This window comes from Melozone crissalis, unplaced genomic scaffold (assembly GCF_028551555.1).
Source record: "Melozone crissalis strain CALT ecotype California unplaced genomic scaffold, PUWL_Pcris_2 ptg000013l_1, whole genome shotgun sequence".
In the NCBI taxonomy this organism is placed as follows: Eukaryota; Metazoa; Chordata; class Aves; order Passeriformes; family Passerellidae; genus Melozone; species Melozone crissalis.
Genome location: NW_026535791.1, coordinates 45,975,090 through 46,000,634, shown reverse-complemented (window position 1 = coordinate 46,000,634; position 25,545 = coordinate 45,975,090). Strand labels below are relative to the sequence as shown.

Below are 25,545 nucleotides of genomic sequence, written 5' to 3'. Positions count from 1 at the left end.
CTTTCAACCCAGAAGTTGTCTGTCTTTTACCCTTCTGAGTCTCTCCCTGACCCCACTGGTGTGGAAGTGAGTGGCTGTGTGGGGCTTGGCTGCTGGCTGGGGTTAAACCAGATGTGTACATTAGAACATGAAACAGGCCACATGTCAGTGCTATTTACCATAGACATAAGAAAGCAGGATATGATCATGAAAAAATCATGAAAGAAGTTTCACAGAAAGCACCAGCATCACAATATGGATGGAAAGATGTAATGGAATTAGCAAATTCAGACAAGTTCATCACAAGGCAAGGAAAGGACAGTGCAGTCTGGAGTACCAAATAAATAAACAGGAGCAAGCCAACAGAATAAATATGTAGCTATGGTTGAAAAGCTAAAAATGGTGCAGAGAATGTTTTCAATGCACCTTACACCACATACCATTTAGACTTTGCTCTCTGTCAGCATAAACAACAAATATATCTACTATAAAGTGATGAACAAGTACCCTTTCACTGATTAGACTGCACTTGCCTTCTCCTTCTGAATCTGCCAAGTTTTCCAGAGCAAATCTCTTGCCAACTAATTATTTGTGGACTTGTTGGGATTTGAATTATTTTTTTTTAATAAAGAGCAACCAGCACATCTGTCTCTATGGGATTTCTTTTATTGTACCACAAAAAAAAGAAAAAAATCGCATTTTCCAATGTGACTTGCAAAAAACATTCTCCAAGGAGAGAAAACAGAAACAAAATTCAGCTTCAAAATTAAGCCCCCTGATAAAAGGATAAGCCATCTCATGTCATGCCACATTGAAGTAGCTAGCTAACAATTAACCATGATAACCAAAACCTATCTCCCACACTCACTTTTATACAAGGACACAAAATAATCATACTAAACATTGTTTGAAAGAAAGTATCAGGTAAATCAATGCTGACTCACAATCATCCTTCTTCACTTACGAGTCATTAGGAGTCTCACTTAGTAGAGAAATGGGAAAATTATTATCTTGAATAATGTGACAAACCTCTGAAAAGAACTATGAAAAAAAGCAGCCAGATATCATAACAGCACATTCACAGAAGAAAAAAAAATACCAGCACAAATTGCAAATCAATTTACTTTTAAATTGTCTGCAAGTCCTAGTCATTCGTTTGTTTGGGTTTTTTTATTTCAAAGCACATGAAATAAGGAAGCTGAAAAAATCTACCACAGTTTCAACATCATTTCCTTATTATCCATGTAGAAGGAGAAAACTAATAAGAAGGTTCTGTTTTTAAACATAAATTTTAAAAAGGAAAGAAGGAAACTAATTTTAAATACTTTTTTGAGCAAGCTAAGGCTAAACACGATGTAAAAATTTGGCAATAATGGTTATCTGAATTCTCTAAGATGCTAAATTTATTTTTTAAATGTTCCAGCCTAAATATCATGCATTTCCAAAGAACATGAATTCAGCATCTACTAGGACAACAGTGCCTCATCTGATAGATATACCCTGTCCCTAGTTTTCCTGGTGACACCTCGGAGCAAGTCTCTAGTCAGTGAAGGCTGGGGAAAATAACACAGTTGTGAACCCTACAGCCAGGAGAATGAGACACTGCTCCTAAGGAGTATTTACTACACCTTTACAAAGAAAAAAGTACCATGAACTGCTATTGGAAATCTTTCCCTTTGATTATGTATTTCCACTCCTAGATTTTGCTTTCTCTCCCATCAATCCAGCCCAATGAAGAATATATTCTAGATACACATACCTCTGAGAACCAACTGAAAGGAATTCCATGACAGATGCTATCCTGGCAATAAACACGATGTTAGAACCTATATAACTTCAGAAAATAATTTTTTAAAAGCAAGCAAAATTCATATTTGCATTTAGATGATGTTTTTCAAAGCTAGAGCGCAAAAACTCCTGCTGCTTCAGACCACCTTGAAAAGGAAGCAGCATGTCATTTTCTCACAGTGATGCACAACAAAAGTGGATTGGGATAAAGAAATACCAAGCTACTCTCAAGAAGTTTGATGTAGCCACATGCCTTTAACTTTTCCTTTCACAAGTAGATGAGATACCATTTCTCACCATTAGAATTTGGTCATGTTTCAGAACTGGCCACTTCCCTCTCTCCAGGATACCCAGCCCAAGCACAGCTCTTTGGTAGATTCTCAGAGAATTTCTGTGCACGCAGTTAGCACAGCTGAGACACAGCATGAGAACATCTGGTTTCCAGAGTAGCAGCACAGTCTAGAAAGCTTCCCGCTCTCAAGAAGAACGAACTATTTTCAGTTTCCCAAGCATGACAAGAGACTAAGTTTCAAAAGTAAACATACACCAGATATCACAGAATTGTTCAACAATCTAAAAATCCAGATTTCATTCCCTTCCATTTGCTCAACACATTTGGTACCAACTGTTCAGCAGAAACACATTTAGTGTTGTGATGAGTTTTAATATATGCTATGTCATGTATTTCCCCAACCCTTTCAAGCAGCAAGGGTAAGGTCTGTTGCTCAGGAGACAAAGCTTGCACAGAGCAGATTCTTGCAGCAATAAGGAAATGGAACAATCATGGAGAGGCAACAAGAATTGGAACAGAATGACAAAGAGAATGCTGATGATAGAAATAGACTTTTAATTTTATCAACTGCAGTTTTGATTTTTTAAAAATGGACTTCACAGTTTTTTTTCATACAACATTTATGTGGACCACAGCTTCTTAATAGCCTATCATCATCACTCTCTTTACTTAAAATATTTGATGGAGACTAACACAACAAATTGTGGCACTATCCAAAACTCAGAAGTAACAGAAATAAAAGTTGCACAGAGTTTTTTCTTTTCGGGTGTAATTTATGGAAGAGATGAGCAGTTTCTACTCCTCAAAGAAAACATTTACTTTGTAGTATAAAGAATAGGTGAGAAACATCCCAATTCAGAATTACCTTCTTAGTATTATTTAAATAAGTGCTTAACTTTCCTTTGCTGCAGAACTGTTTGACATTAGGGGCAAGGAATACACTTCAGAATAAGATCCCTTTTTCCTGGGTGGCATTTGATAACGCACATTTTTCCAGAATCTTGTGTTTGCTGAACAAGATTTCTCTGAGAAGTCCCCTTTCCATTGAATGGCTCCGTGTTTTTGCTTAATGTATCTGATTGATTCTGGCATGCTGGTGTAGTCCTGTATTTCACCCATTTCTATAAGAATCACTTGGATCCCATCACGGATGAGAGCATTATACATAGCTAGCTGTTGCTCAGAGGTGTCTTCCAACAGGCAGCACCTAGATGCTTCTGATCCCAAAATAATCATCAGTCTTCTGCTTTGCTTAAGAGTTTCATCAGCAACACTGACCACAGCTGTAAGTGATGAAGGAACAATCAAAACTTGCATAGAAACTTTACAACTGGTGTAAAATAGTTCTTTATTTTAAAATTGCAAACATGTGAAGCTGTGGCTAGCTCAGAGCAGTGATTGCTTTAAGATCTTCACACTGACAGTCATGATTCATGATCCATTGCATGACATAACTTCTAAAAAAATTGTTTTCTTCGTCCCTCAGGAGAATTTATCGTTCAAAAAAACTCAACAGCATTATTAATGCTATTAAGTCCTCATCTGTTCATCACTAAGAAAGTGCAGACCCACATAACATCAGAACAGAATTTTCCGTTAGGAAAAAAAAAAAAGGAAAAAGAAAAATATTTTCATTGGGCTAATTATCCAATAAAACTAAATAAATACATCTTTCTTTTCCAAAATTGTGGGGTTTAATTGCATAGATAAACTTATAACCTGAGAACAAGGTTTCAAAAGGCAACCTGTTAACTCTGCTAATTAAAGCATACCTTCTCCTGGAAAATCATCCCTTCCTAATATGAAAAGGTTATATCCACATTGTTTTTCTAAAACATCTGGGAGTATCCTACGAACAAAGGTTTCCAGACAACATATACTTCTGTCTTCACTGCTTTTTGTGTACAGGACATATGCATCGTAGATTTTCCCATCTAAAAGAAACACAAACATTTCTATTAAAAAATTACAACTCATAGAAGTGTCTTTATTGCAAAGTTTCATTTTTGGACAGTTTAGAAATAGTAATGTGGGGCTGATTTCATCTTTCTGACAGAATCACTTTACAGAAGTAAAATGTTCTATGAACCAAAATAAAGATGACCAGCCAGAGCATCTGACTTCCTTTCCCATCCTGGGGATGAAGGAGTCACCAAATGAGCTGAGTGCAGGACCTGGGACCTGCAGGAGGGAGCTCCCAATCCCAGATGTGCCAGGACATTGAGGAAGTACCTTCTTCCCCACCTCTCCTGAAGGAAACCTAATGAGCAGTTATCTCCACTTCTGACTAACCACAAGAGAGAAGGTGGGAAAATGGAAATTCTTTCTTGTAATAATCCTGAGAGAGCTTTTCTCAAGTAGAAGAAAAGCCCAGAAGGCTTCTGAAGATTTGCTTAGCAAGCTGGACTGAAAGAACCAAGCCAAAATCAGATCTAACTCAACAAGTTTAAAACTTAGATAATTTTTTTTCTTTTAATTAGAACTCTGTTACAGTATTATAGTAAAACTGAATTTTTAACCAGGAGTTGAAATTATTTTCCTGTGAAAACATTTAGCACAGCCATAAGTAAACATTAACTACTTTAATATACGTAATCCATTCACTTTCAGGCCATGGGGAACTTCAGACAGTCTGATTCTGAGAACTGACATGAAATATATCTGTGATGTTGTGCTTATTTCAAATTTTTCACACCTGTCCAGTATATTTGCCTACAGTGCATTAAACTAAAACACATTAGAAGAATCCCAGAACACAGAACTAGCAGCAAATTTTCTCTTTGATATGTCAACATCACAATTGACAGGATTTGGAAGGAAAGTGAAGGTAACAGAGAAATTGCAAAATGGGGGAAAAAAAGACCAATAAAATTAATAATATTATTATCTGACAAATGAGTCTGATTTTCAAAATAAATATTTAAGGCACGTCTTCAAACATCCAGTTTACAGGATGTAGCTCTGCTGACACCTATTGTTCATCATCAGAGTGACCATAAATCTACATGTAAAGAAACTACAGAAAAGCAAAAAACAACATGCTCATTTTGGAATAACCTACAGTTCTTTTGGCCTATCTCACTATGATTGCCTTCAATATCACACAGTTTTTATTAATTTAAGCAAAATTATATATTTTACCCATATGGCTGAAAAAATCCTGCACAAAATGTCTTTGTGCATATCTGAAAATTCCTTATGGAAATTCTACGTACACTGTACTAAATAATCACATTATTTCCCAGAAGTAAAGGCAAGAGAAAAAAATCAATAAGCTAATTACACTTACATGCCTGGTTACACTCACATACCTTCCTTACTTGTAAGGGCACAGACAGAAGTACGGTACCAAAGCACCAAATCAATCTTGAAAATCTTGTAGATTATTAAAGTAATAAATGTTAAAATTAACAAAGAGACAAGCCCTCCAGTCAGCCATCGTCGTATGTCAGGAACTGCACAAAAATATAAGAAATTTGTTTTAAATGTTGAATTTGTTCAAATCTGATCTTCCATATAAATTCAATACAAATTTGAATATTACATTTTTCATTCCTATCCACCTTGTTTTTTTAAATAATGATAAATACAATGCTATAGTGATTTCTTCCCTATGCAGAGGCATATGCATACTGCAAACCGTAATACATCTGTTTTCTTTCAACATGATACACGAGAATTTGGTATCAAAACACCTTCTGGGGAAGTATAGATAATCACAGGCCTCAAAGTAATAGTATTTTTTACCTCTGTGTTTTAATATAATATAGGATGCAACTTGCCCAAAGGCATTTGAAGCTTGACAGACAAAAGGCTGTTCATAGTCTTCACTGCTTACTTCTGAAATTATTAGCTTCACAGAATGCATAGGGCGCCCGTCATAAGAAGTTTCTCCCCTGTCCAAAAGGTGACAAATAAAACCATAAAACCACAGCCCATTCAGGAATGGCTTCATCTCTAACATCTGCAGCACAACAGTGGTTATTTCCTTCTGCAAATGTCAACCACACTTCCCAACAGATGAACAATTACATCATATGAAAGAAACCCAAGCAGTTTCAGACCTCTCCTGGTACTGACATTAAGCACATGCATTGGAAAGCATCAAGACATCGTAACGTTATCTTATCTGCAGCTGTGTTTCCCCAAAGGAACATAAGGTTTCTATAAGCTGGAAGTTCAAAAATATGCCTTACAAACCTAAATAAACTCTTGTTATGGGCTTGCCAATCCCTGTGAGAGTAGATGGATATAGATATTTCACAATGGGATATGACATTCAGGGAATGAATGAACCAACATCGCTAATGCAAGCGACCAAAGATAACCATGTAAGTGTTAGGAAGTACAAAAAATAACATTGCTTTTGCAATATCAATTCAGAGACCATGTGTCACTGCTTTGTGGCCCAATTGTTTATGGCACTATAATTCTTTATGACAGTATAATGTATTACTTTTGCATAGTGTTTTCTCTTGGTGAGCACCCAAATAAGTCAGCATTTTGTTTCTCCCTTTGTTTTATGATGAAAACTTATTTCTTGCAACTATATTCTTACTTTGCAGACATCATTCTCTTTTCTTCACTAGTTTTTTAGTCCTAGATAGTGCTCCAGAATTTACAAAAATTATCACATTTTTTTATTTACAGTGCCACCATAAAAGCTGACAAAAAAACTTGAAATCTTTAGTTCAAAACCTGTAACATCTAAGAAAATTTCAGATTGCCTCTTGCTCCAATTTGAGTTGGTTTTTCCAATCAGGTATAATTTCTCTTCTTCTAATTCCATTTGACCTGCTTTTCACCACCGCCTTATCTCCCACTTGCCCTTGACAAGCTTTACTCAGTCCAAGTCCTCCCAAAACCCAGCTCATCACTGGAAATCTGTCTCCCTTTTCTCCTCTAACCCCTAAGCTTCAGTACAAATGCCCTCAATAAAGTCTTCCATTATCTCTTCAGTTTATCTCAGTTAATTTTCTCTAACTTCATGTCCTTAAACCTAGAAATCTTGATTTTTCCTGTATAGCACAGCTTTGTCCTCTTGCAACCTTCCAGGGAGGCAGATGTGGAACACAGAAGAAAGAGACAGTCTGAAGATCATGCACCTGAACATGCCTGATTCGACCAAAAGAGGTCTCTGCCAGGCCAGAGCTTGCTCAAAAGAAACTGCATTATAACTATGGCACTGTCACAAAACACCTTTTCCCAACACTGGAAATTCAGACTGAATTTTTACAATGAGCAAGAAACAATCACATGTGAAGTTCATGTGTCTACTGTGTTTGGAGTTTCTATTTCAAAGCAAGAAGTAAATTAGACAAGGCAAGCATTAGAGTTTTTAAGAAGAATGCTGTTTAAAGCAAGGGGAAAATGTTGCTAAATATTTTAATGTCAAAGGGAGAAAGTTCCAATTTGTTTGCCAACACATATATTTTTCAATCTCAAAACATACTTACTCATAGGAACTTGCAAAAATTCTGCTCATGTGAAATACATCAATATACACACCATGTCCTGTCCAGTACACCTCATACCCATCAGCACCTGTGGTGTTGCAATCCACAGTAACCTGTGACCCTATAAAATTATGTTACAAAGTAAAGAGTTAATTTCCATGACCTAATTAAAGTCTATACAACCCTGTTCTCAGATTCACACACCCACACCAGCTAAGGGTGATACTAAACCCTTTCAAAAAAGTTACCCTAACAGAGGGTCTGTATTCTCAGTGATCTGCAGGTCCAGAAAGAGAATGGTAGGATGGAAGAATCCAGGAAGGAGATGCTTCTCCTTGGGGCATCACTTTGCCTGCAGATTTGAGATGGACCTGTTCTTAGAATCATTTCCAGAGTGATGGAAAGCAACAGATATAACAGATAATCACTTGGGTTCCTACAATTTTCCTTGCAGGTGAGAAATTTCTTTAGGACATTGCAAGCAACATGCCTCGCTTCTTTCCCTCTCACCCCTCATTCCTCCTTTGGGAGATAAACAGAGAGAAACTGACCACTGAAGTAGTTTTTTCATAAAATAAAAACAAGAAAGCACAGAATAGGACACTCCTTGAAAATACATTTTAACTAAGATACAAATTTTCTCTAGAGAAAACTACAGGATTTCTAGTTTTCTCTAGAGAACATTTTAAATTTCTCTAGAGAAAACTACTTACCAAGTTCCACTTCAATGGAGTTGTTTCTTGGGTAACTTATTTCTGGAGGCTTTTTTGGTGGGGTCACTAATCAAAAGAAAAAAAGTGCTTTTCAGAAAACCAGGGGCAGTTGCAGTCTGCCTTATGCTCTATAATGCAAGTACAACCTAAAAACGCCCCTTGTACTAAAGACAAGGTTGTCAGCCATTTTATAACAAAATATCACTCTATACCAGAAGTACCATATCTCAGGTAGTCATTACTGCACATTTAGGTGAAAAACAGAAGTCCTAAACATGTCCATCCACAAATTAGGTCTTTCCACTTTAGTTATGAGCACAAACACAGTGAAATTATTTACTTACCTTCTACAACCAGACTGATGTCTCGTGAAATGTTATATTGTTTCCCATTGTAGGTATATGTTGTTTCACACGTATAGTTTCCTCCATCATGTACAGTTACATTGAAAATTATAAGGTCACTGTTTGAAAGGGCAAACCTTTTTCCTTCCAGCAGCTGGCAGTCCTAAAATGTGTAGAGAACTCTGTTAATTCACATCTCTGTATATTTCTATGGTTTGTCTCTCTTTGATACAATCTGAAGTTTCAATGGACCACAGCATAAGGATGGTTATGCAGAGGCTGAGGAAGAGTGAGGGCAGCAGAATATAAAGAAATGCATACTTCACTTCATCTTTTAATTTAAAGATACCCCAGTTCATTCCCTTTGGAAAACAACTTTTTATATTAGAGAAATAATAAATTAAAATGTGGGTTGTTAGTATTTGCAAAAGTATTCATCAATGAAGCATCACCCAATAATTAGACTTTATTTTTTAAGGAGCCTCAATGCTACTGGTACCACATGGACTGCATAAGCCAGAGGCACGAATATGGCAGAAGGCACTACATTGTTGCAACAGAAAGAGCCTTTAAAAGAGCATGAACAACAAGAACTAGAATCATGGAATGGAACAGATTGAGCACTTAAAGGAAAAGCCACAGTCAATCTGTTTCCACCCAAGGCCATGTTTCCCTGGCGGGTGAACAGATTCCACCTGGTGGGTACATGGGTCAGCATCACTCCCACACCTCAGCTGAAATTCTGCCTGGATAACCAAGAATACCTTTAAAAGACAGAAAGTCTTAATCTTCTTCCAATTTGTTTTAAAAATATTTTTCTCCAACTTGCAGTAAATCTTTAGTTCTTCTGTTCCAATTCTCAAAGATCACTGATTTTTATTATAAATAATGGACAGCTATAAGACAGAATAGAACACTATATTCTCACCTTATACCAATGAACAGGATGAATATTCTTGTCTTTCCTGAAATAATCCAAGTGGGGACAAACAACCTTTGCAGAAGATGATGTGAATATCACCTCCTCTACAGCAAATTTTTCATTTAAGCATAAACCATCAATCCTCTCAAAAACTGTTACTTTTGTACACATTTTTTTGCAGCTTGTCAAATCCCTGCAATTAATAGGACACAGTTAAATTAACCCATTTAACACGTTTTGCAGGTCCAAAATGTATGGCATTCTGTTTGGAGTAGAAAGAGGAAATATGTTTACAGTTTCTTTAATAGATTTACTTTTGCTTACAAGGAAAAAAATGCAAAACTAGATTGAATTTCCCCAAACTAAAGTTATTTTTTGTAGATGCATTCCCTCTTCTTCATTATTATTTATCTTACCCACAAAATTTTACTTGCTTTTTAAAAGTTACTCACTTTGTAACTCATTTCTGTAAAAATATAACTTTTTCTAATTTTCACCTTATGACACATTCATAATCTCCAGAATCTTCTACCATGGCAGGAAGAAACAAAATCAGATTCTTCTGCTGATGAACTCTAGACAGTTTGTCTCTAGGCACAGCTCTCTTGTTACCAACTTTATACCATGTTAAGTTGTAGTCTCCACTTTTCAAGCTCTTTTCCAGTGAACATTTAATAGCAAGAGGCTGCCCATCAGGCACAAGAGTCTGCTTCAACATCACATCATAGGCTTCACATTTCTCTAAAGGAAAGAGATAAGCATTAAAGAAAAACTCAAATAGTCTACAAAAATATACTGAACTCGTTTCCTGATTATAAATTACAAACTTCATTGGAGTTTTCACCTCCATTCTCAAGTCAACTACTAAAAATTGATAGTATTTGATAAAATACAATTTTAATCCCCTATCTTTACAGCTGAGAGTACTACTCAGTGGTTTACAAATATAGTTATGCCACTAAAATGAAATGCTGTTTTTTGAATGCAATTTTTACACTCAGTAGAAAGCCTTTGTAGCAGAGTTGTCATTTGTATGTTTTATTTCAGATGCAAATTCCTAAAGTACTTGTGTTTCTCCAGTCTGTTTCATGGGCATGTACACAAACACACACATGCACACAAATTTCACATTTAATGTCTTTATTTTTTAACTTAACTGTAGTTAAGACAGACTATGCTTTTGATATTTAAATGTCCTAAGAGGACACAGAAGTTAAAGACTGTGTTGTAAAAATATTAGGTTTGCTATGGGAATTTCAACTGACCCTTCATTTTATGAACATTTAGAGAGTAATCATTACAATCACCAATGAGCTCATTTTCTTTACTTCTGACACAGACTCGTGCAGAAAAAGAGCAAACCAAAAGTTTGGGCTTTTTTTTTTTTTTTTTTTTTTGCAATATGACAAAAAAAGGCACCAACTGTGGATACCATGGTCATGTTCCCAAGTCAGTAATACATTTATTGAAACTTCCTCACTTTTTTATTTTATAAGAATTGCCACAGAGTCATGCAAGTGTCTGTTTAGCCCAAAATCCTGTCTCTGATAACTGTCAGTGGCAAATGTGCAGAAGAGAGGAGGACACAATAAATACAAGACTACTCTGATTTCAGTCCCTTTATGTTCTGCATGCAAAACCATTCACTGGATTTTATAAATTCTCTGAGTATCATGCATTTCTTGTTATGAGAAAAGGTAAAATTCCTCTCATCTGCCTATTCTATGGTATTTACATTTTTATAGACCTTCATCCCCTCTTGCTTCTGTCTCTTTACCTCAGAGTCCTCATTCATTTGGAGACTTCTCATATGGAAGCCACCCCTTATCAGACAACACTGTCACTCATCTCTCCACCTCTTCTGATACCATCTTTCTGAGATGTAGTGACCAGAACTGAAGAGTTCAACTGGCACACATTCACTGGGGAGTTAAAGTGTAGCATAATGAGGCTTTCTTTCTGTTTTCTGCTCTGCTGCTTTCCAAAAATTCTGGTTTTCTAGTCACCACTGATGACAGAGTTAATGATTCCAGAGAGCATCCAGAGATATCAAAGCAGCATTTTCCCAAGTGGCTATTAATTAACTTGATGTTCACATCACACACATACAGCATACTTACTTCTGCTATACATGCATGACCCTTTCATGCCCCTTCACATCCACTTGATTTTACTGACTGACATTCTATCACTAAACACTTTGATATCCAGGCACCCTCTGCATAGCAAGCATCAATCTTAACCACCAAAGAATAATTTTGTGTCATCCACAGTTCTCATCACCTAACCACAGATCTTTTCCAAATTACTTATCCAAATATTGAATTACTCAGGTATCTGAGTAATTCAATGTTTGGATAAGTAATTTGGATGCCCCATAATAACTGTGGTGATTATTATATGCCACAGGAACCGATAATGCTTTTCTGCCACTTAATGCTAATATTCTGCCCCAGTGTAAGGGACACCAGCACATGCTAAAGACCACTCAGCTGGAAAGCAGATCTGCAGAGAACATTGGGGTCCTGGTAGACCACAAGCTGGTCATGAGCCACCAATGCTCCCTCACAGCAAAAGAAGGCTAACAGTGTCCTGGGACACTAGGACACATGGACACACGGACATTAGGACACGCCAGATTTGAATTTACTGGAGAGAGTCCAGCACATAGCTACAGACATGACTAAGGGAGTGGAGCACCTCTCACTTGAGTAGGGGATGAAAGAGCAGGAACTGCTCAGCATAGAGGAGATCTGAGGAGTGTGTGGGTGGATCTTATCACTGTGTGTAAATACCTGATGGGAGGGAATGAAGAACAAAGAGACAGACTTTTGCCAGCCTTGCTCACTGACAGGACAAGAGGCAATGAGCACAAATTGAAACATAAGACATTCTATCTGAACACAAAAAACCCCTTTTTTTATTGTAAGGGTGATCAAACAGTGGAACAAGATGCCCAATGAAGCTGTGGAGTTTCCATTTGCAGAGGTTTTCAAAATCTTGACCCTGTAAAGTTAGATGTCAAGAGCTCCTTTCCAACCTAAATGATTGTTATAAGTTAGAACATTAAATACCACATATTATGTTTTATAGGTTCCTGCTCTAGGCACAATTTAAAAGAACTCATTGGCATGCTCGTAAATTTCACTATTACGGCCACTTCCACAGAAAGTTAGTATTACTTGTGTGAAAAAAAGTTCTACTAAAAGTTCAGAAAAAAGACTTTCCATAGCCATCAACAGACTTACTTGCAATAATTAAGGACAGAAATGCTGTTGCAATATTACATGAAAACAGTGTTTTTGCTGTCATGTTTCCCTGCTGAAATGGAAAGAAAACTTTCAGTTAGTGGTTTCCAATATGAACTTCCATAATTTAAAGTAAACATCTGCATTACATAATTAATATAGGAATTACACAGTTTAAAGAGGACACATGAAATACAGGAATTGTCTTTAACTTGTTTTGAGCCTGTTACTTGCTTGTTTTACCTGACAGCTCCTAAAAAAGAGTGAACATCTCCTATTTCAGCTTGTCAAGCACTTGGGTTTTTTACATCTCTAGCACACAACTTCCTTTAGTGCTTAGGAAAGCACTTCTTGCTTTCCTAAGCTACAGCCATAGATTCTCTAACTCTTATTTAGATGGAATCTGATTTCATAATTCTGACTTTTTTGCCACCCACTTCTGTACTGCATCCAGTTATTCCACAGTCTGTCTGAGATGGGGAGGACAGGATATAGCTTGCATAGTCTTCAAAACATAAGTGCACTATGGATTTACGAACAAAGACAAGTATTGATTTATTTTTTTTCCTAATGATTTCTAACCCTATCTTTGTTCTTTGAGTGATATTGAGTATCAATCTGATATTTCCATAGGCCTATAGTAAAATTTCAAGATCTCATCCCTGGGGACTAAGAATCAGGCAAACTCAGTCAGCTGTTGAGCACATGATGTTGGATTTTGGCCATATTTTTTCATTTTAAATTTTTCTTATATTTCTCTACAACAATTTTCTTCTGCTATTATTACCCAGTAATTTACTATTGTGACATCTTTGTGCCATTCTTTGCAATTTACACCTCCATGCTCCAGCCTGAATAGCTTTGTATTGTTGGCAAATTCTGTCACTGAAACAGATTCCGTCTGTCTAGATCATTAAAATACATGCTGAAGAGTTGTTTGGGACTCCAATAGTGATGTTTCTTCACCTAAAATCTAGGCATTTATCTTTTACATGTTTAGTTATATATTAGAGAATGATTGTCAGGACTCTTTAGTAGTCCTCTGATCCCTGACACATCTGGAGAAGGATCTCTTAGCTGCATGCCTCTGGCAAGCTGCTCCTTAACTTGACCTGCTTTACTATTTTTGTTTCTATGCAGCCTCCCACAGTGTTTCATAGCACAGTGAGAGGACAAATGCAACTATTCCAGCTGAAGTATGAGCAGGGGTATCCCATCCTGTTGTGACAAATGTCTTTCTGATCATCACTTTCTACAAGAGTCGAAGATGACGCTTCCGGCTGCTGTGTCTGTCCTACTTCAGCAGACTGACTCACAAGTGTGCCATGTGTTGAGTCATCCACACTGCTTCTTGCAGTGCCTGCTTCCCTTCTTCCCTTTATCTTTCCTCCTCCCTCTTAGCTAATCCCCACTCAAATTACCAGACAGGTCTTTTCTTGCCTAGCTCTAAGATGGGATGAGTCCCCAAAAGAATCCTGACACAAAACATTAAAATCTCAGGAGGTAGGGGTTATATGTGTTTGTACAAAAGCTACAACTTTTTCTATTATTCATGATGCACAGAATCTCTTTTAAATCTATCATTTTTAATTTTAAAGAAGAGGAAAATATTGTAACATATAATTTAAAGATAAAACAGGATTGAATAGACTCCACTTATGAGCAGGTATTTTCTTTATGCCTTCTCTGAATCACTGCTTTTTCACAAACTCTGCTCTCTTACAACATTACCTTGCTCTTGTTCTGTGATCTGTCTCACAAGAGCTCTCTCAAAAAGTTTTTTGCCCCATCAGTAGATTTAGCAGATGCAGAAGTAGTATTTTACCAAATCCTGAAAGAAAGTCTTCCACAATCCTGCTTTTCTATAATTCCAATGTTCTTTCTATTTAAATTTATAATTTGCCCTTTTGTCAACATAGAAGACTTGCAAACGTATATACAGCCTTGTGCTAGACCACACACACTACTTTGAGGAGATTCCCTCATCTCTCACTTTCCCCGATGAAAAATTTCCATTTCTATGGAAGGTAGACACGATAGCAAAATTAGGCTCTTCTCTGTGCATGCATTCACATAAATAAGGATGAAAATAAAATACACACAACTGCAGAACCAATTGCAAATGTTTTTCCTACCCCATTCTGCCATGATAAACAGTTAAATTTCTCCCTTTCCCCAGCCATTCTGTCCACATCTTGAGCACTCAATCGACCTGTGGAGCTTTTCATTCACAACAGACTTCAGCTCTGGTTATCTTTGCCCAGATTTCCCAAAGGGGAAAAAATTTCAGGTATGCAAAGCCATGTCCATAAAATTTCACCCTGAAAGGAAATATTTTTATCAATTGCAGTTCAAAAAAAGTCATTACAACCATTCCCCCCCCCAAGAAAAAGAAAAAAACATAAATTGTCTTCAATGATATGTGCACCTGAATTACAATCACAGCATTGATTATGGCATGTAGGCATAATTTTCATTAAAATTTCTCCTTAAATTGGCATAACTACCTTTGAATCTGCTTTTTACTCCTTTCAAAGTTGATCTACTCAATTGAAAAATGAAGTCTCCTCAAAACTTCAAAGGATCGCAGGCTTCACTGACTTTGGCAAACTTGTAGCAGGCTTATTTTAATCTCTTATTCAAAAGCACAAACTGATTCAAACATGCAACAGTCCTCAGAACTGACAGAACCAACCGAAAGTCAGAGTATCACACTATTTCTGGTATATAAACCTAGGAACATTTCAAATAATAAAAAATTAATATTAATATATATATATTCGTATTACCTTAAATGCTCCTATTAACTGCAAGGTACACCATGCCTCTTCTAGAGAGATTAATCAAGTCTCTCACTTTTGATCACGAAAAGAATGATGACAGAAAATACATGCATTCTTTCACTGGACATACGCAGTCAGCGTGGAAGAGTTGCGTCAGCCCCGTCAGGATGTAGTGACAGCACTGCGACTATGGTGCTTCTGCGAAACGCTGGCATCCCTCAGCGGGTACGGCAGCAAATCATCTTCCGATACTCTTTATTTAAATTGCGAGGTGTTTCTGGAAGCATTCCCTTGGAAGGGGCTGCGGCTGCTGGGCGGTGCAGGGAGGCCGGCCCGGGCCGAGGGGCAGCTGCGGGGAACAGGCGCTCGTTCGCTTTGGGTCAGGAACCGGGCCGCGGTCAGGGCTGACCCTTCACAAGAGGTCTCACCCCTACTCCCAAAGTGCCCCCAGCCCCAGCTTCCCCACAGACAACACCTCGCTCCGAGCCACCTCCCAGCCCCAACAGCGAGGCGTGGGAGCAAAGTGCGACCCCGGGCGCAGCAGTTCTATGGATGCGCTGCTCGGATCACCCCGGCCCGGCTGAGGCCGCCCGCCCCGTTACCGGAGCCGCGGAGCGCAGCGCCCCCGGCCGCACCTGCCCGGCCCCGCGGCCGCCCCCGGCTCTCGGGCCCGGGAGAGATCCTGGGCCCCGTTACACCGAGCCAGAGCCCGGAGAGTCCCCTACCTGCTCCTCGGAGCGGGGCAGCCCCGCTGGCGCCTCCCAGAGAGCCCCGGCAGCCGAGGGAGCGCGGCGGCGCTGCCCCGGCACGGGCGGCTCCTCCCCGCGACGCCTCACCTTCCCCGCCCGCAAACCTGGCTGTGCCCAGCGCCGTGGGGCGGCCCCGGGGCGGGGCAGGGCAGGGCAGGGCCAGCCCCCGTCCCCTCCCTGCCCCGGGCAGGTAAGCGGGGCTTGTTAAACGCAGGCTCCGAAAAACAAAGCGTTTGGGCAGCCCCCCCGGCCCCTCGCTGCTGCGGGATGGGCACAGCCTCCGCCGCAGGAAATCCTCCAAGTGAAGATTGCGAGATCTGAGGTGACTGACTTTTGTTATTTGTTTGTTTGTTTTCAAACAAATATGTGCAAATCTCCCTAGTTGAAGAGACCGTGTCACTGGAAGAGGAAGACTCCGTGGAGGCTGTTGGCAGGAGCGTCTCAGGGAGATCTGCTGATTTATTTGCTTATTCAGTAGGCTGTTTTCGCCGCTTGGTCTGACCTGCCCAGACTGACACTGAGATATTTGGAAGCTTGAACCTATAGGTTAGTCTCATATAGTCCCTAAGTTTTTATCTACAAACTTAACAGCTATTAAGTAGTCCTGGTATTTTACAGAGATCACTTAACTTCTGGCTGTTCTGGGAACAGTATGTTCTCTAGGTTCTGGCAATTCTTAGTTCTCTGTTTCACAACACAGCTAGAGCCAGAGTTTTTCAAAGCAGAAGTTCCTCAAACTATTTTGTCAATGTGAGCAATTTTAACACTGCAGTGCCACTTACTTATTGACTAACTACTAAACTAGATATTAAGGTAGGGGAAAGCTCTTTCTTATGTTCTTCACAAAGCAGGCAACAATCACGGACTACAGAGCTATCAAGGTAGATGTTCTCATTGTTGTTAAAAATACATAATAACATTTGCGAAGCAAATTACAAGTATTCTACAAAAACTGTGGGGAATAATCCAGACATGTTCTGTCCCTTCCACTCCTTTTCATCCTGCTTTGGTACTTCATGTTCTAGTACTATTTTATTATTTATTATATTTATCAAATGGAAACGTTCAAACATCCTGCGCACGAGCTGCAGATAAGTGAAGATGAAAGCTTATGCCCTGCTGTGGCCACATAAACTGTCTCCCATCAATCCAGTGTATATAGTGCTAGCTGGAGGCACATTGCAACACTTCCAAAGCTGTTGGGAGGTACACAGAAAATTAATTCATTCCTGACTTGGCAAGCACAGAAGTATTTATACAGTCAGCTTGTTTCTCTTTCGTCACTACTTCTATCCATATTTAATATGGGAAATGTTTCTCATTAATTCTCAAACAGTGCAAGATTATGCAAGATTTTTAGTTTTTGCATTATTTTGCGTGACCAAAAAACATCTGTGACCTATCAACAGTGCCTGACAGCAGTTAGTCTGAAATTATGTCTTTCAAGCATGCCTTGTTTGGTCATCAGGTCCTCCACACCAACTGACTTGAACTGCAAAAATCAGGGCAATACTTGCCCTGATATTTTTAGGACAAGTGCCAACAACAAGCAAATGTAGTGGTTAGGTTTTTTAAGGCAATTATAGAATCCAGTAATCTCATGTTTTACCTGCACATGGTAAATCATCCCTTCTGTATAAGAAGAGTCATGACATGTCTCTAAGACAACTACAAGTATATTTAGAGCAAAATTGTGGTTTATAGCAACCATCATATTTTTTTTGTTTGGCTGACATATGTATTCATCATATATCTTTCTGATCTGAAACTGAGCAGGGCAAATAAAAACAGAGTTTTAAAGTACTTTATGTAATTTTTTTTATACCATTTCTGCTTTAAGCTTTGTTGCACAAGGTAACTTTGATGAAGACATAAGGATTACCATTGTATGTACAAATCTTTTAAAACTACAGGAATAAAAATATCAGGAAATGTAATTGCAGGTAATTATTTACACCAGTTAAAGGTATCTATTTACATAAGTGCACACTTAAAGCTGCATAAAACATATGTAATACGTGATTTTAGAACAGAAAAATCTTCTATTGAGGAAGAAATATTCAAGAACAGTATAATCTGCAGGGTATGCAAATATTTTGATTTAGAAACATTAAGCTAGGACAGGAAAATTGGAAATTCAAAATATAAAAGTAATGTTGCAATGTTTGATTGCATCACATTATTCTGTTGTTCTGTATCAATATCCTTATTGCCTTCATTGTGATAACCAGTTGTCATGGTGAGCAAAGAAAGTTGAGATTCATTGCAAAGCCACAGTTGCAGGGCTGACTGGGAAGCCACCTAGCAAAAGATGGCAACAGATGCTTGAAAAGGGAGAAGCCAAGGTGTGGCAGTAGTTACTGCCATGGAGGGAACTTGCCAGGGGATTAGCCATGGCCTTCATATCAATGTTTTCATTAGTCCTGGCAGTACAAAAAAAAAATAGAAATTTTCCTATGTAATTTACTAATAGCACAGTAGTTAGAAAAGAAGTATGTGACCCTGCAGCTTGGCTCATACTGATTTTTACCTATTTACTCCTCCTGCACTCAGAAATTACATCACAATTTTATTTTCTTTAATTTTAAACACAAAAATAACCATTTGTCATCCAGAATCACAGATTAAGGAGAATTGTGGTCAAGATTCCTATGATTCACCAGTACATTATATCTTTTAAATAAAATTTTTTAAAAATATACGAAATGCTGCCTTAAATCAGGTGAACTGTTTCTGGTACAGTTAGAGAAGTACCAAAGGGACCTGCAATGCACTGATGCAAGTCATTATTATAGAGTCCACTGAGAAAAGTGCTCAGAATCCATGGGATATTGGTTAAAATTGGGGTTATTGGAGATAGTCTGAGAAGGTAAAAGGAGATGATAGCACAGATAATCTCGTGTCTCTTCCAATGCTGGGAACCCAGAGCTGTGCAGCCTCAGCCAGACCTCTCATCAGCACATGCCACACCATGCAAATCCCATCTGTGATGACATTTGCCAGCACTGAAGGCTTTAGGGTTTTAAAAGGTGTCCTCAGAAGTAGAAAACTCTACTCATCATCTTGACTAGCATTAAAAAGGACAGTGTATGAAAACAGGCTATTTCACTTCAAGTTAAGCTGAGACAACAGAAGGAGCCAACACCAGGTGCCAAGTGCGAGCTGCCTAAAGCTCCCCCACACAGGTGAGCTGGCTCCACCTGTACCTGCAGCACGGGCTACATCCAGCACAGCACAGACCTGCACCCACTTGCATCAGCTCTCATGGATCAGTAACTTCTGCATGCACACACATCCCTGACCACACTCTTCGGGTACTGGCCCACTTTCAGATGGAAGTGCTGTGTTCTGTCCTGTTAATACATTCACAAATCCCAAGAGGCCTCACTGAACTGTGGTTATACTAGGGGAAATAAGAAGCTTATATCTCAGTAAAGTTTTAAGTTAATTTGGCTTGCCTAAGTTAAATTGAAGACAGATTACAACTTCTGCCTGTAAACAATACAGCCAGTATATACCAATGAACAACTCCTTTGTTAGGACAAAGTGTGGTAACTCACAGAGAGAGGAACATAGATGGATACCTGAGATAGGAATGAGCTAGCCAAAGGGCAGGGGCAGCCCCTTCCTATCCTGTGTTTCCCAAGCTCAGGCCTTCCAGGTGCTATAGATACACATTGCACAGGTATCTACTGCCGATTTTTTGGTCACAGACAAGGAAAAAAATGCATTTGTAATCAAATACATGTGACACTCGTTGTCATAAAATTGTACCTAGGAGGTTTGACATTAAGTCCTCTAAAAACTGGAAGGCAGCATTTGGCCTTACAGTTTAAATGATAAAAAGATTACATGGAAATTACCAAACAAAATTCTCCATGAGGTTGCCACCTGCAAGTCTTCACAATTACTTAGCTAAAATGTTCTCAGCAGATCTAGGATTGCACTTTATCTGTACATACTGCACTTTATCTGTGCAATTACATAGAGCAGGGTTTAATGCCATCTTGTAACATTTAAAAATGCTGGTACAAGGAGGCCTACAACCAACAAGAACTTTGAGCTAAATGAGAAACAGGAAAGAAGTACATAATGAAAGTATTGCATCAGTCACCGCAACTTTCAAGAAAATGCAAAACAAAATGTAGGTCTCTAATTTCCTAAAAGGGTTTCTTTTAGGCAATTCAGGGCAATTCAGAGACAGTCAAATCTCCCACTTGAAGTGGGTTCTTTTATTATTTAAAACTAGTCAAGAAATTACTCCAGCATCTTTGTAAGAACTTCACTGTAGATCATTAAAACAAGTTTCAACCAGATGCCAGATTTCTAACAGAAATCTTGTTGCATGTTCCCCATCAGACATGTCTCCTCTCTGGCATTTCCCCCTTAAGTTCCACTTTAGTTACCAAGTTTAATTTCAATATGATTTCTTGGAAAAAGAAGTTCATTTTCCTCCTGAAGATGCAAATACAAAATGTTATCTGAGAAAAAAAGCACTAGCCTAAAAATATGTACCAAAACAAGTGGGACAGCACTAGCGTAGAAATTTCACTAGCAGATAATAGAGTGACATTTTGTTTTGCTAATGAACAGCAAAAAAAAAACAAACAAACAAAAAAAAAAACCACCCAAAACAAAAAAAAAAACCAAACCCAAAAAAACAGGTGTGCAGATGAATTCTTTTTATTTGTGTCTAGTATAACTATTTTTAAAATATCATTCCATTTGTTTGGGCTGTTATGTTTGAATACAGCATTGAACAAAAAAATCCCTAGGAGATCTAACAAAATTATTATGGACAAGGGAAGAAAAGGACGAACAATTGTTGTAACTAGAAATACCTGAACAATATTATTTTATATTAAGATACAGCTTTCTTGTGAAATACCTTACCTAAGTAGTAGACAAACATTAAAATGATTCATTTAATAAAAAAAGAAAAAATAAGTCTTTTGACTGTATCTCATCTGCTGATTAGTTTATCATCTCAATCCAGCTACCTAGCTTCCATTATTTTATTTTTAAGCCAGAAACAAGCAAGCTCCAACATTATCACCTTTTACTGTTTGAATAATTATCTATTCTTAGGACCAACATGGTACTGACAGGGCATCAAGACTTCTGTAACTCCCTGGTGCCTTTGTCAGTTGCATGAAAAAAAGCCAACTGAAAACATTTCTGTAACATTAGTGAAGATTTTTACAAACAGCTGGTTTCTGTTATTAATTGTTCAGTTTGCAGTCATAGCCGTGGCTGGTTGGAAAAAATCTGTAACACTGAAACTGTGACAATATTTTTATTTACACTGGTAGTCTAGGCAGAACAGATTACTCAGGAAAGGAACAACATTGAGGGCTCCTGAGTGAATCAAGCAAAAGTTGAAAAGAGAGACTGAAAAACGAAGTAGCAGCCTCTGACACATTGGGTCTTTGTGAAATGGGAATTGAAGGCTGTCAGCCTTAATACTGTGTTAATCAAGGGTTTGCACTGGAAATTCTCAGAATATTTCAGCCTCTCAAAGCACTGACCATTTGCATGCTGAGACTCTGCTACAGAGCATGCTCATGACCCTCTTCTGGCTGCAGACTGGTTTTTCTTCCATGAAAAGCCAAAGAGGTGGTTTGAATCCACATGACATCCCACTGTGGAGTCAGGATACAGCTGTGCTGGGCAGCTAGGCTGAAGAGCACCGAAGAGCTAAAACACTCTGTAATACTGGAGTCACAGACAGCTCTCAAAAGTTTTATTGATGGTTCTGCTCATCCCCAGAAGACTTGGCTGCCTGAACCTGCTTTCCTTCCAGCCCTGAGGCAATGAAGGTGTGATGCAGTACTAGGAGGGCACCTAAACTGCCTTATGAATTACCGCATACTTGCCATCCAAGAACTGCTAGGTGTTGAGTAAGTTCTGGGATGGTGATTTTCACCTCACATTGTCACTTTCCACTCATAAACAACATCATTTGACTAGAAAAGAGTAATGGTGGCAAGAGCACTGTTGGATAATGCAAAGCTCAGTACGTCAGAGGAGCCACAATGTAATCATGGAAACCAAATGGAGGTTGTGTGATTTGTCATGGGTAACAAACATGGACTGAGGGTGAAGCCACAGGATCTCATCCTTCTGCCTGATACCCTGGAATATTTTGTACAAACCAAGTACACCTCCTATGGAAAAATATTCTTTACAATGCAACAACAAAGAATGCAAGGCTGCAAGACTGAAGCCCCACTTGGAGCACTTTGCAAAATAGTGGTTAGTAAGATATGAAATTGGGGTATATTTTATACCTAAGTTGGGGGGATGAGAATTTGACACAAAATTGCAGGGACAGGTTGATGGGTTTGTCCTCCTTGCCCTGCCCAGAAGGGATACCTTCTGGTAAATCTTGTGTCCTCAGCTTTGCCCTGCCCAGAAGGGATACCTTCTGGTAAATCTTGTGTCCTCAGCTATGCTGAGTGTTGATCCATGATATTCAGCTTGTGATTGCAATCATATTGTTAGTGCTATATACAGCTATTCTGCAGTTAATGCCTTTATCACTGGCAATCCAAAAGAACCAAAGATGTTGCAGGCAATAAATCCTGTTATTTATTAGTCCAGCTGTCTCTTCTGAATTCAACCAGACCTATAGTCCATAGACTATTTGTGAACTCAGCATCAAGTCCATAGTTATGTGTCTGCAAGAAGTACCAGCTAAAGAGCAGCTGAGTAATGTCTGGGTTCCTGGGCTCTGAATTTGAAAGGGAATGTGTTTCTAAACATAGAACTATTAAAAAAGTGTTAGTAATTCTATTACAACTTGATATTTTAGAAAGGATTAGTATAATTGAAGAAAACCATTTTCTTGGGTGTTTCAATTCAATATTCCTTGTGAATACAGAGAATCATCACATCAAACTTTTGGATTTAGATAAAGAAATTACAGAAAAATCTATGGAATTGTATCACGTTTTAACACAAGACTGAAGACTGACTAGTAACTTTTATGTAAATAACATTTTCCCAAGCAACCATATGTGATTTTCATTGAGCAATTCCTTCCACTCCTTTTTCAGTCACATCAGTGTGAGAAACTGGAAACCTGAACGAGTTAATTTCTCAAACATTTGGCAGAAGGTAAAAGGAATGTTACCATGCCATCTAGATAAGGTGCAGTTAAAAAAAGAGGGTCTTATGGAGGCAGAACAGTGCTTTTATGGGGTCAACTTGCTTATTTTAGGGAACTATTTCTAAAAACAAGTCTTAGACAGCAGTGCACTTGTATCTGGCAGGGGAAGGGATTTGAAACCACGAGACCCCCCCAGTCTCCTTCCGAAAAGTTAAAGAATAACAAAATGCACATGGACAAGGACTGGTTTATAAGTATCAAAACAGAGAGGGGCAGGGTGTGAACCCTGCACTCACCATCCACAGGAACTGGACCAGAGACAGTGCTGGAACTCTGGGTTGTGACCCAGAAGTTTTCTTCTCTATTTCCCTATCTTTCCTTCTTCCTTTCTTCCTCTTCCTAAAAGTTTGATTTGTTGTTGCCACTTGTCCAGAAAAGCGTAATCTACAAGCTGTTCAAAAACCCCTGCTGCTACATGTTGTTGAAAAATGTTGAAGTTGCTGCTACAGACCGTCCAGCCTACCATAAAGTTTAAGTCGTTGTTGCCTGTACATGAGCCTGAAGACTAATTGACAGCCTTTCTTTCACACAATTTAGCACAAAGGGTATCCCAAGCATCAGTTACCTCAGAGTAGGTGGTCCAGGACTGCCCTCTAGGGACCCACAATTATTCAGAACAAGATCCCCTTAGAAACTATGAAACCCTTTGTCTTTAGGCTGACTAAATTTCTAAATGCAACAGCAATTAATTATTAAAACATAGACAATAGAAATAACAATTCAAAACCTATAACACTCCTTCAGGAATGCAGAAAGTAATTTTGATGGTAACAATAGCAATTTTCAGATTAGCCTTTTCACATTAAAACATCTCTGAAAACTGGAGGTTTTTTCCACTTTGTGTATCACAGTTAACTGCTGGTTTTGCCCATGAGCTGCTGAGAAATCTGCTACAACCCCTGCAGAGCTGGAGGAGTCCATCAAGACAAGGTGTGTGGGAAAGTTTCTGGGGCTCAGTGATGCTCTTCAGATGCACTGAGCCACCTTTGCTTCTAGAGCCATTCTAGTTGCCCCAAGACAACTATCACTTTATCACCTACATTTGTGTGTTTATATGGACAAAAAATTGTGTCCTTTTTAAATAAAATTTAGAAATTGAAGAAGGACAGAGAAAATAACCTAGCATATTTACACAACCAAGAAATACAAATGCTTGATATAAAAAGTCACTCTTACTTAAGCAACACCTTTGCTTTTTTACAGTAGGATGCATTTACTATTTAAGTAAAAGCTGAAAAGAAAATGGATATGTGTGCTGCCACAATATAGGTTCGATTTAATCACAATTCATTTAGATGACTAAAAATATTTCAATTATGCTATAAAAAAGATCATATGACTATTCATTTCCCCTTTTGTCTAAGCATAATAAAATAAATCCCATAATTAAAAATTAGGTAGAGTCAGTCAGATTAATGTCTTACACCCTGTATCAGTGAATGGGCAGTGCATTCTTTCTCATCACTGAAACACTACTGATAAGGACATACAATATTCAAGCTTGTCAGTCAAAATAATAAATAACATGATAATAAAAGCCATCAGTATTTCTAATTGCTAATACATTTAAACTTATTTTGTTACAGCTTGTCACGTAATGAATACAAAAGCACTGAGTAAGCATTTTGGTGTGTCACATTTACATTATTTCATCCTTATTTCCTAAATACTGTTTCATCATTAACTTCTAGTAAAATCAGTGCACAAGGTTAGGGAAGTGCATTGCATTTAAAATCAAATTCCCTGCTGTCTGATGTACTAACACAAAACAAGCAATCTTCTAAAAAGGAATAATGACAATTGCCTCCATCCTCCCCTCCCTCTCACATCTTCATTTTTCTGGTTTCACTACTTTTTTTTCTATCATGTAAGAAACTTCAGATGTAAGGGGAAAAAAAAGGTGAGGTATAACTTGGGACAAATCACTCATACCTGCTGAAAACCTGAATCCTGCAGTGAAACCACTCTGCAGAAGAGACAAGTGCAGGAGCACAGCACTCCCCTCTTCACTGCCCCATATCTGTGCACTGGAGCCACAGCAATCAGCATGAGCCTGTGTGACACTCAGGTTGGGAGGCAAGGACAAGTCAGCCAGGCTAC

At 38.4% G+C, this 25,545-nt stretch overlaps 1 protein-coding gene across 1 annotated transcript; it reads right to left on the bottom strand.

Annotated features, from left to right (window-relative positions):
• Window positions 1-2,318: 2,318 nt before the first annotated feature.
• LOC128934451 (interleukin-1 receptor-like 2) lies at window positions 2,319-15,739 on the bottom strand. Its single transcript, XM_054272028.1, has 12 exons — window positions 15,656-15,739; window positions 14,878-15,063; window positions 12,743-12,815; window positions 9,992-10,235; window positions 9,501-9,687; window positions 8,573-8,735; window positions 8,229-8,294; window positions 7,516-7,636; window positions 5,807-5,955; window positions 5,371-5,514; window positions 3,832-3,993; window positions 2,319-3,342 (listed from the first exon to the last, which is right to left on the bottom strand). The coding sequence occupies exons 2-12, from the start codon at window positions 14,968-14,970 to the stop codon at window positions 2,951-2,953; spliced, it is 1,794 nt and encodes a 597-aa protein (XP_054128003.1). The 5' UTR covers window positions 14,971-15,063; window positions 15,656-15,739; the 3' UTR covers window positions 2,319-2,950.
• Between the last annotated feature and the right edge of the window lie 9,806 nt (window positions 15,740-25,545).